This window comes from Lipotes vexillifer, unplaced genomic scaffold (genome assembly GCF_000442215.2).
Source record: "Lipotes vexillifer unplaced genomic scaffold, Lipotes_vexillifer_v1.1 scaffold792, whole genome shotgun sequence".
Lineage (NCBI taxonomy): Eukaryota > Metazoa > Chordata > Mammalia > Artiodactyla > Lipotidae > Lipotes > Lipotes vexillifer.
In genome coordinates, this window is record NW_006795663.1 from 1,045,327 (window position 1) to 1,058,994 (window position 13,668).

General features: G+C 45.8%; 1 protein-coding gene across 1 annotated transcript in view; it reads right to left on the bottom strand.

The window, feature by feature from the left end:
• Positions 1–13,668, bottom strand: part of THSD4 (thrombospondin type 1 domain containing 4) — a 566,919-nt gene that overhangs the window by 492,849 nt on the left and 60,402 nt on the right. Inside the window, 1 exon segment of the mRNA XM_007467843.1 lies at positions 5,424–5,785. Coding sequence (XP_007467905.1) covers positions 5,424–5,785 — 362 coding nt within the window.

The following is a 13,668-nucleotide window of genomic DNA, read 5'->3' on the forward strand; positions in this document are numbered from 1 at the left end:
TGCCGCCGTCACTAGACATTTCGGGAATGGGAAATCTGTTTGGTTTTGCTGTTACAAGAGGGAAGGTCCTACCATAGCAGGGGCTCCTTGGTCCTCCCTCCAGTCTGCGGGTACCCTTTTCCAGAAATCGAGGGGGAAGCCTCTCCTACTGAGGAGTGTCTTTAATTTCACAGGTGTGAGTTGCTGCACTGCTGCCCTACTCACCTAAATGCCTCCCCCGCCCACCCCTCTCCTTTAGCCATCCCAGGGACACAGCCTTGGACATGGAAAGAGGTAGGACTTGGTGCAATGCTCCTGGAATCTGCTGGCCAAGACCTGCAGACTGCAGTCCCCCAGGCCTGAGCCTCCCCAGGCTGCCACTGCTCTGACGAAATCCCAGGGAAGGCCACCTTTGTGGAGGCCTTTTCCGAGCAGGCTACATCAGGAAAGGGCACAGGGAAGGGTGCCCAGGCCCTGGGATCCTGGCTGCACCCAGGCTGTGCTGCCCAGAGTCCTGCCCTCCAGGACTAGTCCTCAGTTCCCGACTGCCTGTCTTCCTCTGTGGTCTTATTCTCCACCTGATCCTCCCTGCAGAATAAGAGTTCTAACTGGAACTCTCCAACACGCTACCGCTCAGCCTCTAAACTCATAATGGCATTAAAGCTACAATTTATTTATGGACCAGACAATATATTATTTCATTCAATTACTCAACAATCCCATATGATAGATAGTATTATTATCCTTATTTGAAAGATGAAGCCCCTGAGGTTCAGAGAGGTTAAATAACTTTAGGATCCTTGGGAGAGCTCCAATCAGTACTGACATGATTTCTAAAGTTTTTTAGAGGGTGAATGTGCGTGTTTTAATGAGACAAAAGTCTGATGTGGGAGCAAGTGGACTCAAGAAGTTTCCAGATCTATTCCAGCCAAGTAAATTCTATTTATTCATCAAGGTTAGGTTCAAATCCTACCCGTTCTGTGCAATATTCCCTGACTGTTCTGTCCCACAAAGATTTCCCATCTTCCTGAACTCTGGCCACATGTCTACTGTTTTCTGGCCCTTGTAGTGTTTTGTGAGTCTGCCACTTATCCACTACCTCATTGTCAAGGACAAGGACCATGGCTTCCAATATTTTTTGAACTGCCCTGGTACCCAGGACTAGATGCAAAGATTTCCCTGGGTAAGAGAGCTGAAGAATGCAAGGAAGAGATGCAGTTCATTTTAAACCTTGACTACCAAATCCCATCCACTTTTCAAGACGTGTCTCAAGCTATCCAACCTCCGAGCAGCTTTTCTGGACCACACCCGCTGGAAGTGAGCAAACTCACTTTCAAAACACCCTTTTCAAAAATACTTATTTCAGAGAAAAGAACTTTAGTGCTGGACTCTGACAGACCTACTTCGAACTCTGGTTCTGTTGCTTCTGAAGTGGGTGATCTTGAGTGAGACACTTCATTCCTCCGAGTCTGCTTCCTCACCTGTAAAATGTGAATATCCGCATCGGCCTCATAGGGCTGTGTGAACTGTCAACGTTACAGTGCATTTGACATAGTGCCTGTACATGAGATTGATCCAAAATGGTAGCCATTATCATTACGATTACTATTTCAGCCCCCTGCCTTATCTGGAAGGCATTTACACACATGCCTTTTCCAACCTTCTAGAGCAGTGGTTCTCAAACTCTGGAGCATATCAGAATCATTTAAAATAAAGCTACCCAGGTCACAGTACAAATCTACAGAACAGAATCCCCATCAGGCAGGGGAGACAGTGGAGACTCTGGGCAACTCTACTTTTAACAAGCCTCCCCACCCCACTGCAAGTGACTCTGATACATTGTCGCCAAAGCTGGAAAATTCTGCTGGACAAGACTGATTCCCAAATTACTTTCCACAGAACCTTGAGGTTTCGAAGAGGTACTTCCAGATCAATGGCTCCCAACCTTGGCTGGATTGGAATTATATAGATCTTCAAGCACAACCCTTAGAGATCCAGATGTTCACTTGGGATGTGACCAGGGTGTCAAGACTTCTAAAAGATGGGCAAAGGATTCTGATGGTCAACCAAGGTTGAAAACCATTGCTGCATTTGGATCTAGACCCTGGGTTTCCACAGCAATGCCTCTGAGGCTTCCACCAGAGCAGCTCAGCTTTTGTCTGTGTGACAGACTGAGCCTCTACCTAAGGCTGATTTTGCAGAAAGGATTCTTATGCTTCAAAAAATAGTTAAGTTTGCAAACAGCTGCTCTAGCCTGTGAGTTAGAGCCTGGAGGATCCCTCACCTGGTTTTTATACCTTTTTGTCTGTCCAGGGCCTTACAACATAGTAGATGCTTAATAAATATTTGTTAGAAGGTTGAATTATTTTGTTTTATTTGTTATCTGGCTCCAATTAGGTTTTCAGTTGCCTAGTATCACAATCTAACAGTTTCTTAAACATCCAAGCTCCCGATAGCCTTCGCCTCAAATCTCAAACCTGAAACAGAGAGTAGGGCAGACAGCCATCCAGAGAACACACTGACATATCTTCTGGGGTCACATATACTATGCAAGTTCCTAATGACTAATAAATATAAGCAAATGTGATTTTCATCAGCCAGGAAGAGCTCGACATTTGTCAGCAGTGCAGGTCTTCCAGGCTAATATTTGGAGTGTTTCATCTAAAACTGTCAAATTACAAGAGCATGATAGAAACTTGTAGGAACTTCATAGTAAACAGTAACTGGCCCCTTGTCAATAAGTTAGAAGAAAAAAAAAAAAATTCCAAAAAAAAAAAAAAAAAAAAAATTCCTGCTGCCAAAACACATGGGCTGGAATGTCTGCAGCCCAGGCCTGTAGCCAACTTGAGCCTGTTCCCTAGGCAGCTCTCCTAGGTTGGTTCTCAACCACAGAGGCTGGAAGAGAAGTCCCTAGTACTCCAGGGATCTGGGAATCAGCAGCACCTTCAAATCTCAGCTTTCCCATGGCTCTAGGAATCTGAGCAGTCATTTAACCTCTTAGGACCTTAGAGCCTCACGTGTAACAATATTTCATTAGGTCCTTAGAGCCAGGACTGCCTGGGTTCCAATCCTAACTCTTCGCAGACTAGCTGTGTGGCCTTGGGCAAGTTATTCCCCTTCTCTGGGCCTCTGTTTCCTCACCTCTAAAATGCGGATGATATTAGCATCTATCTCATAGGGTTGTCAGTGCAAAGGGACAAGAACAGTGCCTGGTACAGAATAGGCATTCAATAAACTTTAGCTGTTATAAATCTGCAATTCTGAAACCAAAAGTTTTGAAAACCAAGTTTTTGTCTTTCCTTTTCTTAATATTTATTTTTTAAATTTATTTATTTTCCTTATCTTTTTGGCTGTGTTGGGTCTTAGTTGTGGCACATGGGATCTTCGTTGAGGCATGCAGGATCTTTCTTTACAGCATGCGGTCTCTTCGTTGCGGACTCGGGCTTCTCTCTAGTTGCAGCGTGCAGGTTTTCTCTCTCCAGTTGTGGCGCACTGGTTCCAGGGCGTGTGGGCTCTACAGTTTGCCACACACGGGCTCTCTAGTTGAGGCGCAGGAGCTCAATAGTTGTGGCGCGTGGGCTTAGTTGCCCGCAGCACGTGGGATCTTAGAGCCCCGACCAGGGATCAAACCCGCGTCCCCTGCATTAGAAGGCGGATTCTTTACCACTGGACCACCTGGGAAGTCCCTTGTCTTTCCTTTTCTTGTTACATTTTTCTCAGTTTGGTGGCAAAACTAATTGGGCAGCAAACCTCACCTTAACGGACATAAAGCTTTTTATGGTCTTTTATTTTATCCTAGCTGACGTGAACATTCGTATGTTTCACTGCAGCAGTAATAATGTGTTTGATGATGGGATGCTGCCCCATGCCACGGAAGGAATGTCATTAACATGTGAAATATGCCCTAACATTACCTTTCTAAACTCTGAAAAGTTCTGAATTCTAAAATGCACTGGCCATAAGCATTTCAGATAAGGGACTGGGGAGCTATGTTATTACAGGGTTGTGGTCAGGATGAAGAGAGAAAACACATGTCAAACCCTTGGCTTTAGAAGTAGCAGTCCCTCAGTCCCAGAGTGACGTTGGAGGGTCCTCGGGTCTATACGCAGGAAGAGAGAAAGAAGGAATCATCCTCTCCCAGCTGGTCTCTCTTTTATTCTCCCACTGACATTACATGCCAGTCCTCAGAACTCTCCCTTCTATCAACTCAGATTTGATTTATCATTCAGAATTTGGCCAAAGCAGCTTCTCTGTGAAATGATCCTCTCTCTCCAAACTCCCAATGACCAGGTCAAGAGAGTGTGTGTGGCTGGCAAGTGTGGATGGGTTGCACCTCCTCTCCACCTCCAGGTGTCTGGCAGCTGAGAAGGATTCAGGCAGCATTAGCCACAGTGGGGAAGGGTGGCCATCGGTGCTAATGTCTGAACTGCAAGGCCACCCACCTGATATGTTCGCGCCCTGCTTGGGATGGGCATTAACTTGGCTTAGCCACTAAATTATGTCTTTCTTAAGCACAGCGAGCATAGCTTACACTTCTTGTTCTTCCTGTAAATGTCTGTTGTTATTGTTACTTCTTTCATATGAATATTCTCTCAGAATCTATCAGGGACTTCAGGCCCCCAACAAATACTGCTGAATGGATGCTGAATAATCTGTCAATGTTGGTTGATTAATTCACTGACAAGCTCTTCCCAGCCTCTATATTCCTACCTTTCCACAGGCACTATCTACTTTGGCATATTTATGCTAGCCTAGCCACCCAAGGCTTTTGAGAGCTATACAACTATTCTGATGCCAGTATGCCATTTCTGGAGTTCATATTTTATTAAGACTACAAAAAATGTCCAGGTCTTTAATTAGACATATCCTCAAAGTTGTGTGTTCACTCAAAATACTTTGGAGAAACTTTGTATAAAAGTTCATAGAATCCTGAAACCTACAGCCTGGGAGCAAGTTAGACTCCGGACACATAACTTGTTCAAGGATTCCAAACTCATGTCAGCTCTTGGGTTAAAAGGCCCCTTGTTTTGTGTCCTCAGCTCAAATCCACACATCCTGTGGCCAGGAATCTCCCTTTCCCCCAGCACTAGGGGAGGACTAGGACAGACGTCTCCTGGCTCCAGGTAGCTCTTTCTTTCAACCCTCTGCAGGGCCTCCCTAAGGTTGAGCCTAAGGGCATTCTGAAACTCAGCTTCACTTTGAAGACAATTCAGAATCACAGAGGGGGTGGGAGTGGCCTCAACGCTTTAAAAGTCTGCAAAATAAATCAAAGGATGGAAGGAGATCTGTGGAGCCAAGAATTCCTCCCCCTCTGGCGGAAGCAAGGCATTAACCGCGCAATCTAGGATGAAGAGCAGCGCGCGCGGCACATCCGGGCTGGGGCAGGGACCGAGACAGGGATGGTGGCGGGCGGGCGGGCGCGCGGGGGCCGGGAGGGCCTGTACCTTCTCTCCGCCGTGGGTTCGCGGCCCCGGGCCTGCGGATGCCGGCTACCTCGCTGCACCGGACCCTGGCGGCTGGAGTTGAGGCTGGCGGGGGCGCGTGGCTCCTCGCGGCTCCGGTGAAGCGGCACCGACGTACGCACGGCTGACACCACGTGGCCTGCGAAGGCGCGCGCGGGCGCTCCGGGCGGCGGTCCGCCGCGTGCGCGGTACGAGCCGGGCAGGCAGGGTCGCGTCTGCTCCATCACGCCGCCGCTGCAGCTGCGCGAGCAGGCGGACCAGGGGCCCCAGGCGCCCCACACGCCCGGGGCGCCGCCGCCGCCGTCCTCTGGAGCGCCCTCGGCCACAGCCATCCGCTGCGGGACCTGTGGAGACAGAGGCCGGTTAGGGGACCTCAACATCCGCTCCTGCTTCACTCGCAGAGGCTCTGGATAACCCGAATGGCTTATCCATTAGGCACAAGTTGGCACAGGGCCTGTGTTAAAATCTGAGAAACAAAATAGAATCCAGCCTGGGTTATACTCGTCTTCATACAGACGCAGACGCAGTCATAAAATAGAATGAATCAGTATAGATAGCGTATGTGTATACATATAGATACACATATATACATATATGTGTGTATACATATATATATATATATATATATATATATATATATATACACACACACACATATTTTAATAAAGGAAGGGACACACAAATGCCGGAGTGCATAGGGCTCAGCAAAATTGTATGTGGTCCTGGCTTTGGGGGCCATGGCCTTGGAGAGCTCAGTGTGGTGCCCTCACCCCCTAACTGAGGCTTACTCCTCTGGTCCTTAGGGTCCAGGCTAGAAGGACAGGGCTTCCCTTAAGCTGCTGAGGAGGCCATGTTCCAGTGTCTCCATGCAGTAAAGGCAACACAACTCCAGGGTTTAGAGTCCCTGCTCTAGAGCCAGATGCCTGAAGTCACACCCCTGCCACCTCTTCTATCAGTGTGACTGGGAGGTTTCTGAAGCGCTCTGTGTTCCTACCTACTTCACAGGGCTGTAAGGAGATTTAAGTCAGGATGTCCACGTGCAAAGCAGAGAGCTGGCACTAAACACATACTTGTTAAATCCATAATGATAACCTTTCCTGCTTCCAAGATGAATCAGGAGATTTAAAATGTCAGAAAGTTTTAAAGTTCTATCCCGAGGGTGACTCTACACCCCCATTCACTTAATTGGTCATTTCACAGAGATCTACCATGCCAAGCAGGTTGCTAAGCGTGGGTACACTGTGTTCCTTCATGATGCAGACAGGCTCTGAGCACCAGGTGTATACCAGTGTTGAGCTAGGTTCTGAGGACAAGGAGAAAATCACCCCAGGTTGCACGAATGGCCTGGCCCAGCAGCAAAGAGCTTTATGTAGCTAGGACAAGCCTAGGGAGGCTCCTCGGGGGGGACTGGCTGCCTGTCTGGGTGGGGTGGGGCTTGAGAAGTCCTCAGAGGAAGAATCATGGTAAAAGAACTGTAATTATTCAGGCACCCACTTGGTGCCAGATAACATGTGTAATTTCTAGTCCTCACAGCAGCCCTGGTTACAACCATTCTCACCTTTCAGAGATGAGGTTACCCACCTGAGGTTCACGGACCTGTGACCTACCCTAGTCATGTGGCTGCAGCAGAGTTTGGACCCGAGTCTCCCCAGCCTCCAATACCTGCAGCTCCAGCACTGCCTGCTCTCCCCCCAGCAGACAGCTGCTCTTGTGCTTCTGGATCCTTCCCCTGGAATGTCCTTCCTACCCTTGGGACACCGAGTAACACTATGACTTTCCTTAAAAAATGTGGCTTTTCCCAAATATCGTATATTAACGCATATATGTGGAATCTAGAAAAATGGTACAGATGAACCGGTTTGCAAGGCAGAAATAGAGACAGAGATGTAGAGAACAAAGGTATGGACACCAAGGGGGGGAAAGTGGCAGGGGGTGGTGCTGGTGGTGATGGGACGAATTGGGAGATTGGGATTGACATATATACACCAATATGTATAAAATAGATAACTAATAAGAACCTGCTGTATAAAAAATAAAATTCAAAAAAAAATGTGGGTTTTTCAGTGAACCTCAGGCTTCCATCTGACATGCATAATTGCCTCCAGGTTACCTTGGCTTTTTTTTTTTTTTTAAGATATTGGGATTCATCAGTATTGTTTGGTCCAAGAGCTTGAAGACCTTTCACAGTTACACTCCTCTGTCCCCACGATACCCCTGAGAGGTAAGAAGGTACAGGGATTTGCCTTCCCCTTTGTGTGGAACAAACCCGATAAGGCTGAACTCCTTCACAGCACATGGGAATGAGACATGGAGCTAAGATTACTTCAGAGGGTGGTGTGGATGAGGAAATCCCCCCAAGAGCCTGAGGTGAGAGCTCAGAAAGAGTAAGCCACCACTGTAATGGCAAAGCCCTGCAAGGCTCAGCTCCAGGGTAGAGTCCTTGCCCCCAGGTACTCAGTCACCCTGAAGCCATGGGGCTTGTTTCATTGGGGCCACCTTCCTTCAATACATTCCAGGGCACAGAGGGGTCTCTGCATGACCTTAATAGCTTAAGCTGGGTTCCTGAAGGTTCAGGGAGTGACTACTGGAAGGATGAGTGAGAGAGCTGAGGAGTCCAAGAAGCAAACAAGCATCTAATCAGAGGTTTAAGCCCAGAGCTGGATGTCAGCCCGCCAGTCTATGGGCGCCATGTTCAGAGAGCCACGGCAAGAGGTCAGGGGTCATGTGAGTGGGGCCAGCGGGAGATGCAGTGGAGCGAGGGCAGGACAGAAGGTTCCGCGACAGGAGGGCTGCAGTTTCCTGACCACCAGTATGAGAGCAGCAGGCAGGAAGATGGGCGCACAAATAGCAAATACACTCCACTCATCACTACTAAATTGGGAACCCAGGAGAGAAGGGTTATAAATATAAAACAAAACACAGCAAACGAAAACCAAGCTTTTGTTCTTTTTTCTCCTCCCTTACATACCCTGATTTATTAATATCAAACCGATGGTGGATTCGCTGGGTGATTGTAAAAAAAATGTGCTGAATCAGGCCATAGTCTGAACATATAAAGTAATCCCTAGAGTGTGTGTGGTGGGCTGAATGGTTGCCTTCCCCAAAAGGTATATGTCCACACCCTAACCCCCAGAACTTGTAAATGTGGCCTTATCTGGAAAAAGAGTCAATGTCGATGTAATTAGGTTAAGCGTCTTGAGATGAGATCATCTTTCTGGGTGGCCCTTAAATCCAATGACGAGTTGTCCTTAGAAGACACAGAGGAGACGGCCATGTGACCAGAGAGGCAGAGACGGGGGTGCTGCAGCCACAGGCCGGGAGCGACCACACGCTGAAAGAAGCAAGGACGATTCTCCCCTACTTACTGGAAGGAGCATAGCCCTGGCAACACCGTGATTTTGAAGTTCAGGCCTCCAGAATTGTGAGGGAATAAATTTCTGCTGCTTTAAGCCACCAAGTTTGTGGTTATTTGCCACGACAGCCCTAGGAAACGAATACAATCTGTTGGTACTTCCAGGACAAGGAAGAAAAGCAGACAGGCATTTGTTGGGCTCCTTCTCTGTGCCGGGTACTGTGCAAACAGCTCACATGCGTGGGGACGGGCTCTACGACATAGGCACCATGAGCTCCAGGTCACACTTTACAGGACCCCTTGGCCACCCTGGGAGGTTGGTTATTTTTGTCCCTTTTACAGGAAGAAACTGGGGCCCTGAGAAGCTGTATAACTTGTCCATGTCTCAGTCTAGTGAGGGGCACCAACAGGACTAAAATTGAGGTCTCCTAACACCTACTCTAGCATTTTTTTTTTATGCAGCATGTTGCCTCCCTGCCTATGTTGTTGATGGAAAACAGAAGAGTAAAATGAGTAGTAATAAATCCACTTTGATAGTCTAGTAGGAGAATAATCAGGATAAACAAACAAAGGCAGAAGTATGTTTCTGGCACATTTGGGGACTTCAGTTACCCACCACTTCCTGATTGCTCGTGAACATAGATAACTAAGGCACTGTCTACAATATTTGGCTTAGACGTGCAGCTAGCCTAAAAGTCCGCTTCCTAGAACTAATCCCACCCTTAATTTAGTTTCCTATTGCCAAACTGGGCGGGGTCCCTAGGGAAGGAAAACATGAAACCACATTCCATCCTATTCTATTCATAAGAATCCTCTAATTCATAAAGTTGAATTACGGTGAGTGACTTGAAATTCCATCTCAGTCCCCGTGGTGGAATCCAACCCCATGCTCCAGAATTGTATTTTTATAGTACGTAGCCAGGGGGAAAAAAGAGAAACAGAAAGGAAGGAAGGAGGGAAGTGCAGAGAAAGAAAGGAAGAAAATATCAAAGAAAAAATGAAGGGAGAACTTTGCGTGTCAGCCTCGCAGTTCCATCAACCTCCCATCCGCCCTCTACGCCTTCCCAGTCCTCCTAGTGACCTTCCTCCCTTCTTCTTTTCTGATGGTCACGGAGTTTTCTGTGAGGCAGGATGGGAAAAATTCCAAGTGTTCTGAGACATAATATTCCTAAAATTAGGACTAACTCACAGGACCTCAGTTAGTCAGTGACAAACAGCAAAACCAAAGAATAAATCATGCTGAGAGACAAAAACCAACAAATAATAGAAACTCAAAGCCATGTCAACTGCCAGCCTGTTGTCCCTTCCCCAAGACACACACGACATGTAGAGACTGAAGCAGAAAACACGAAGCGCTCCTCAAATGACCCCCAAACTGCTGATTTCTTTCATTTATAAACAGTTCTAACAAATCAGTAAGAAAAAGACAAACAACCCAATGGAAGTAGGTTCAAAGGGAACCTACTTTGAATGGGGAGTTTAGAGTTGCTATGGACTGAATGTCTATGTCCCCTCAAGGTTCACATATTGAACCCCAATGTGATAGTATTTGGAGGGAGGGCATTTGGGAGTTAATTAGGTTTAGATGATGTCAGGTGGATGGGAACCCCTGATGGGATTCGTATTCTTATAAGAAGAGGAAGAAAGACCAGAACTCTCTCTCTTTCTCCACCATGTGAGGACATAGTGAAAAGCCAGCCATCTTCAAGCCAAGAAAAGAGTCCCCACTGTGGAATCAAATCTGCCAGCACCTGGATCTTGGACTTTTCCCAGCGTCCAGAACGGTGAGAAATAATTCCTGTGGTTTAAGCCACCCCGTCAATGGTATTTTGTTATAGCAGCCCAGGCTGACTAGTACAGCAGGAAAATAAATACAATACATATATGAAAACTGTATAACATCACATATAATCAAATAAATGCAAGCTAAAACAACAGAATTCCATTTTATCTCATTATATTAGCAAAGATTATAAATTTTGACAATACTGATATGGCAAGAATGTTCCCTGCTGTTGGGAGTCTAAACTGGGGCACTTCTTTGGAGGGAACTTTGCAATACCTACCAAATTTGAAAGGTACATGCCCTTTAGCCCAGCAGCTCTACTTTCAGTAGTTCACCCTATAGGTACACTCAAAACTGGTGCATAAAGCTGCATATAGAAAAACTTTTATTGCATTACTTGTTGTAAGAACAAAACCAAAAACATCTGGAAACAACCTAAATGCCCATGAATAGGAGCTCGGTTAAATCCTCCCAAATCTAATCCACCCAAGCAGTGGATTACAACTTATCTGTTAGAATGAGGTATTGATAGATTTATACCTGTTAAATTGGACTACCCTCCATAATATATTAGTGAAAAAAATACCAAGATGTAGAACAGTATTAGAGAATAGACCTATTTACAGATATCACTAGGTTGAAACAAATAACTATTGATATTTGATCTTCTGTTATGAAGAGCAATATTCTGCTGTAAGGAAAGGAGTGGGTGACGAAGTTCACATTGGATGGCTTCAGCCTTCTAGGAAAGAGGTAAGATCTGCCACTGAAAGAAGGAGAGAGACAAACTGGATGATCACAGAAAGACGGTGTAATTAGGATGAGCAGAAATTTCCTTTCTTTGCCTGAACTGGTTTCACCGTAAGCTCTACGTCTGATATTCACAAGATTCATTTCAAGGATTTTTACTTCCATTTTGCAGATATGGTCACTGAGGTTCAGAGTGCCCTAGTGGATGAAGCATGGGTTCTGAAAATACACATAAGAAAGAAAATACAGTTGGCCCTCCATATCTGCGGGTTCCACATCTGTAGATTCAACCAACCTTGGATCGAAAATATTAAGGAAAAAAAAAAAAAATACCAGAGTTCCAACAAGCGAAACTTGATTTTGCCTTGACTTGGCAACTATTTACATAACATTTACATTGTGTTTAGAACTATTTATATAGCATTTACATTGTATTAGGTATTATGAGTAATCCAGACATGATTTAAAGTATATGGGAGGATGCACATAGGTTATACACAAATACCATGCCATTTTATATAAGGGACTTGAGCATCTGCAGGTTTTGGTATCCCTGGGGGTCCTGGAACCAATCCCCCACGTATCCAAGGATTGACCGTAATGCAGCTCTGATGGTGTTGCTGGGGTAGATGAAATGAAATGATGAGGTAAAGCGTCAAACACTACCAGTCACCGAGGAGGAGCACAGAAGACCTCTAATTTTGTCCCTTCGCTGGAAGAACTTACATCACCCATCAAAGGTTTTATAATGTGTAGGAAGCAGATCCAGCCCTCAAGTAAAATTGGTGCTCTCTCCATTCCACTGGAGGTTTTAAAGAACAGAGGCAGGGTGGATGTAGAGGCAAGATAACAGAATTAAAAGAGAAGACTTTTCAAAGTACACATACCATGCCATGCCTTTTCCCCAGAGGTTATAATATGTCTTGCCTAAGATCAAGGGAAATGTGTACTTTGGATAAAATCCTCCCAAGCTTCTAAGAGCCCCCTTCCTCGTAGAAAAATGACTGCTTGATATTATGCTTTTCTAAATAGTCACTGTGGGGCATGAGCCAGGGAACAGAAAAAAAGGAAGGTATTCAAAGAAGTAGGAGAATCACGTTAGTCACATCCCTATTTAACTCGGGCCGTACAAAAGAAGAGGTTGTAGTAGAACTGGAGGGGGGATTAAAATCCCCCAAGATTTTGGGTTTGGAGATGGACGCTGTAACTAACAACACTGTGGGACCTGCTGTATGGAAGTTACTGTTAGGCAGGGATGTTTTTGTAAACGTATACTGATGGTAGGATGTGTGTGTAGGGCAGCCTGGCAATCATTCCCCTTTCCCTGGGTCCTCTAGGAAATCACCCCTCCACACTGGATGAAGTGTGATAGGAATGTCTGTCAGCTGAAGCCAAGGTAAGCAATGTGAGCCAACGGAACACTCCCTGGAATTTGAATCGCCAGTAAAGTGGCTGAGAGACTGCAAATGGCTTTGGGTCCTTCGTCCTGACCTCACTGCTTATGCTCTGAGACCATTCTTGCTGCTCTCTGGAGTGTCTCAATGCCCACCTGCTTCCTAGGCTGGTTCCAATAAGTTTCCCATTGCTTATGTTAGTTTCTGTGGTTTGCAGTAAAGAACCCTAAATGGTATCTAAATGAGTGCAAATATTAAAATATATGGATAAAGTGTGGTAACAAAGACAGTGTGAAATAAGCTGGGTCTGCCTTTGGCACAGGACTTGGAGAGGAAGCAATGACTGGAATGACCAAAGGTGGTCCTGACTTGGCAGAAGCCTTGGGATTAAGGGGGTCCAGGGCTGGAGGATTCATATGGAGACAACAGTTGACCACAGTCGGCGTAACGAGAGAACCAAGGTCTCCATGAAACATGATGGGCTAAGTGAATAGGAGGATCACAGGGACAGACAGCAAATGGGCTTAGAGGAGTTGGAAAAGCAACAATCTGAGCTATTGTGGCTGTGTTTTATTCCATCGGCATCTTTTTAAGGAAGACGAACATCTGTGACTAAAACAGAAGGGTGGTCAAATAAACTGGAGCTTCATGACTCAATGAAATAGCATAATCATGAATAATATAGAGCAATGCGGAAAGAGTCCTGTAATATAATACTAAGTGAAAAATGCCAAATGCAAACTTGTAACTATACCATGATTATAATAATGTAAAGATTCTGTAGCATGTGAACAAAGCCTGGACGGGAACGTGGAAAAATGAAAACATACGATCTGTTACTGAAGCTGGACCCCGAGTAAGTTTTCTTGTAATTTAAAAAAGTTCAGTCATGGTTACGATATTGCTTGCTCAATAAATAAAAATAAATAGATTAAGTGGGGAAAG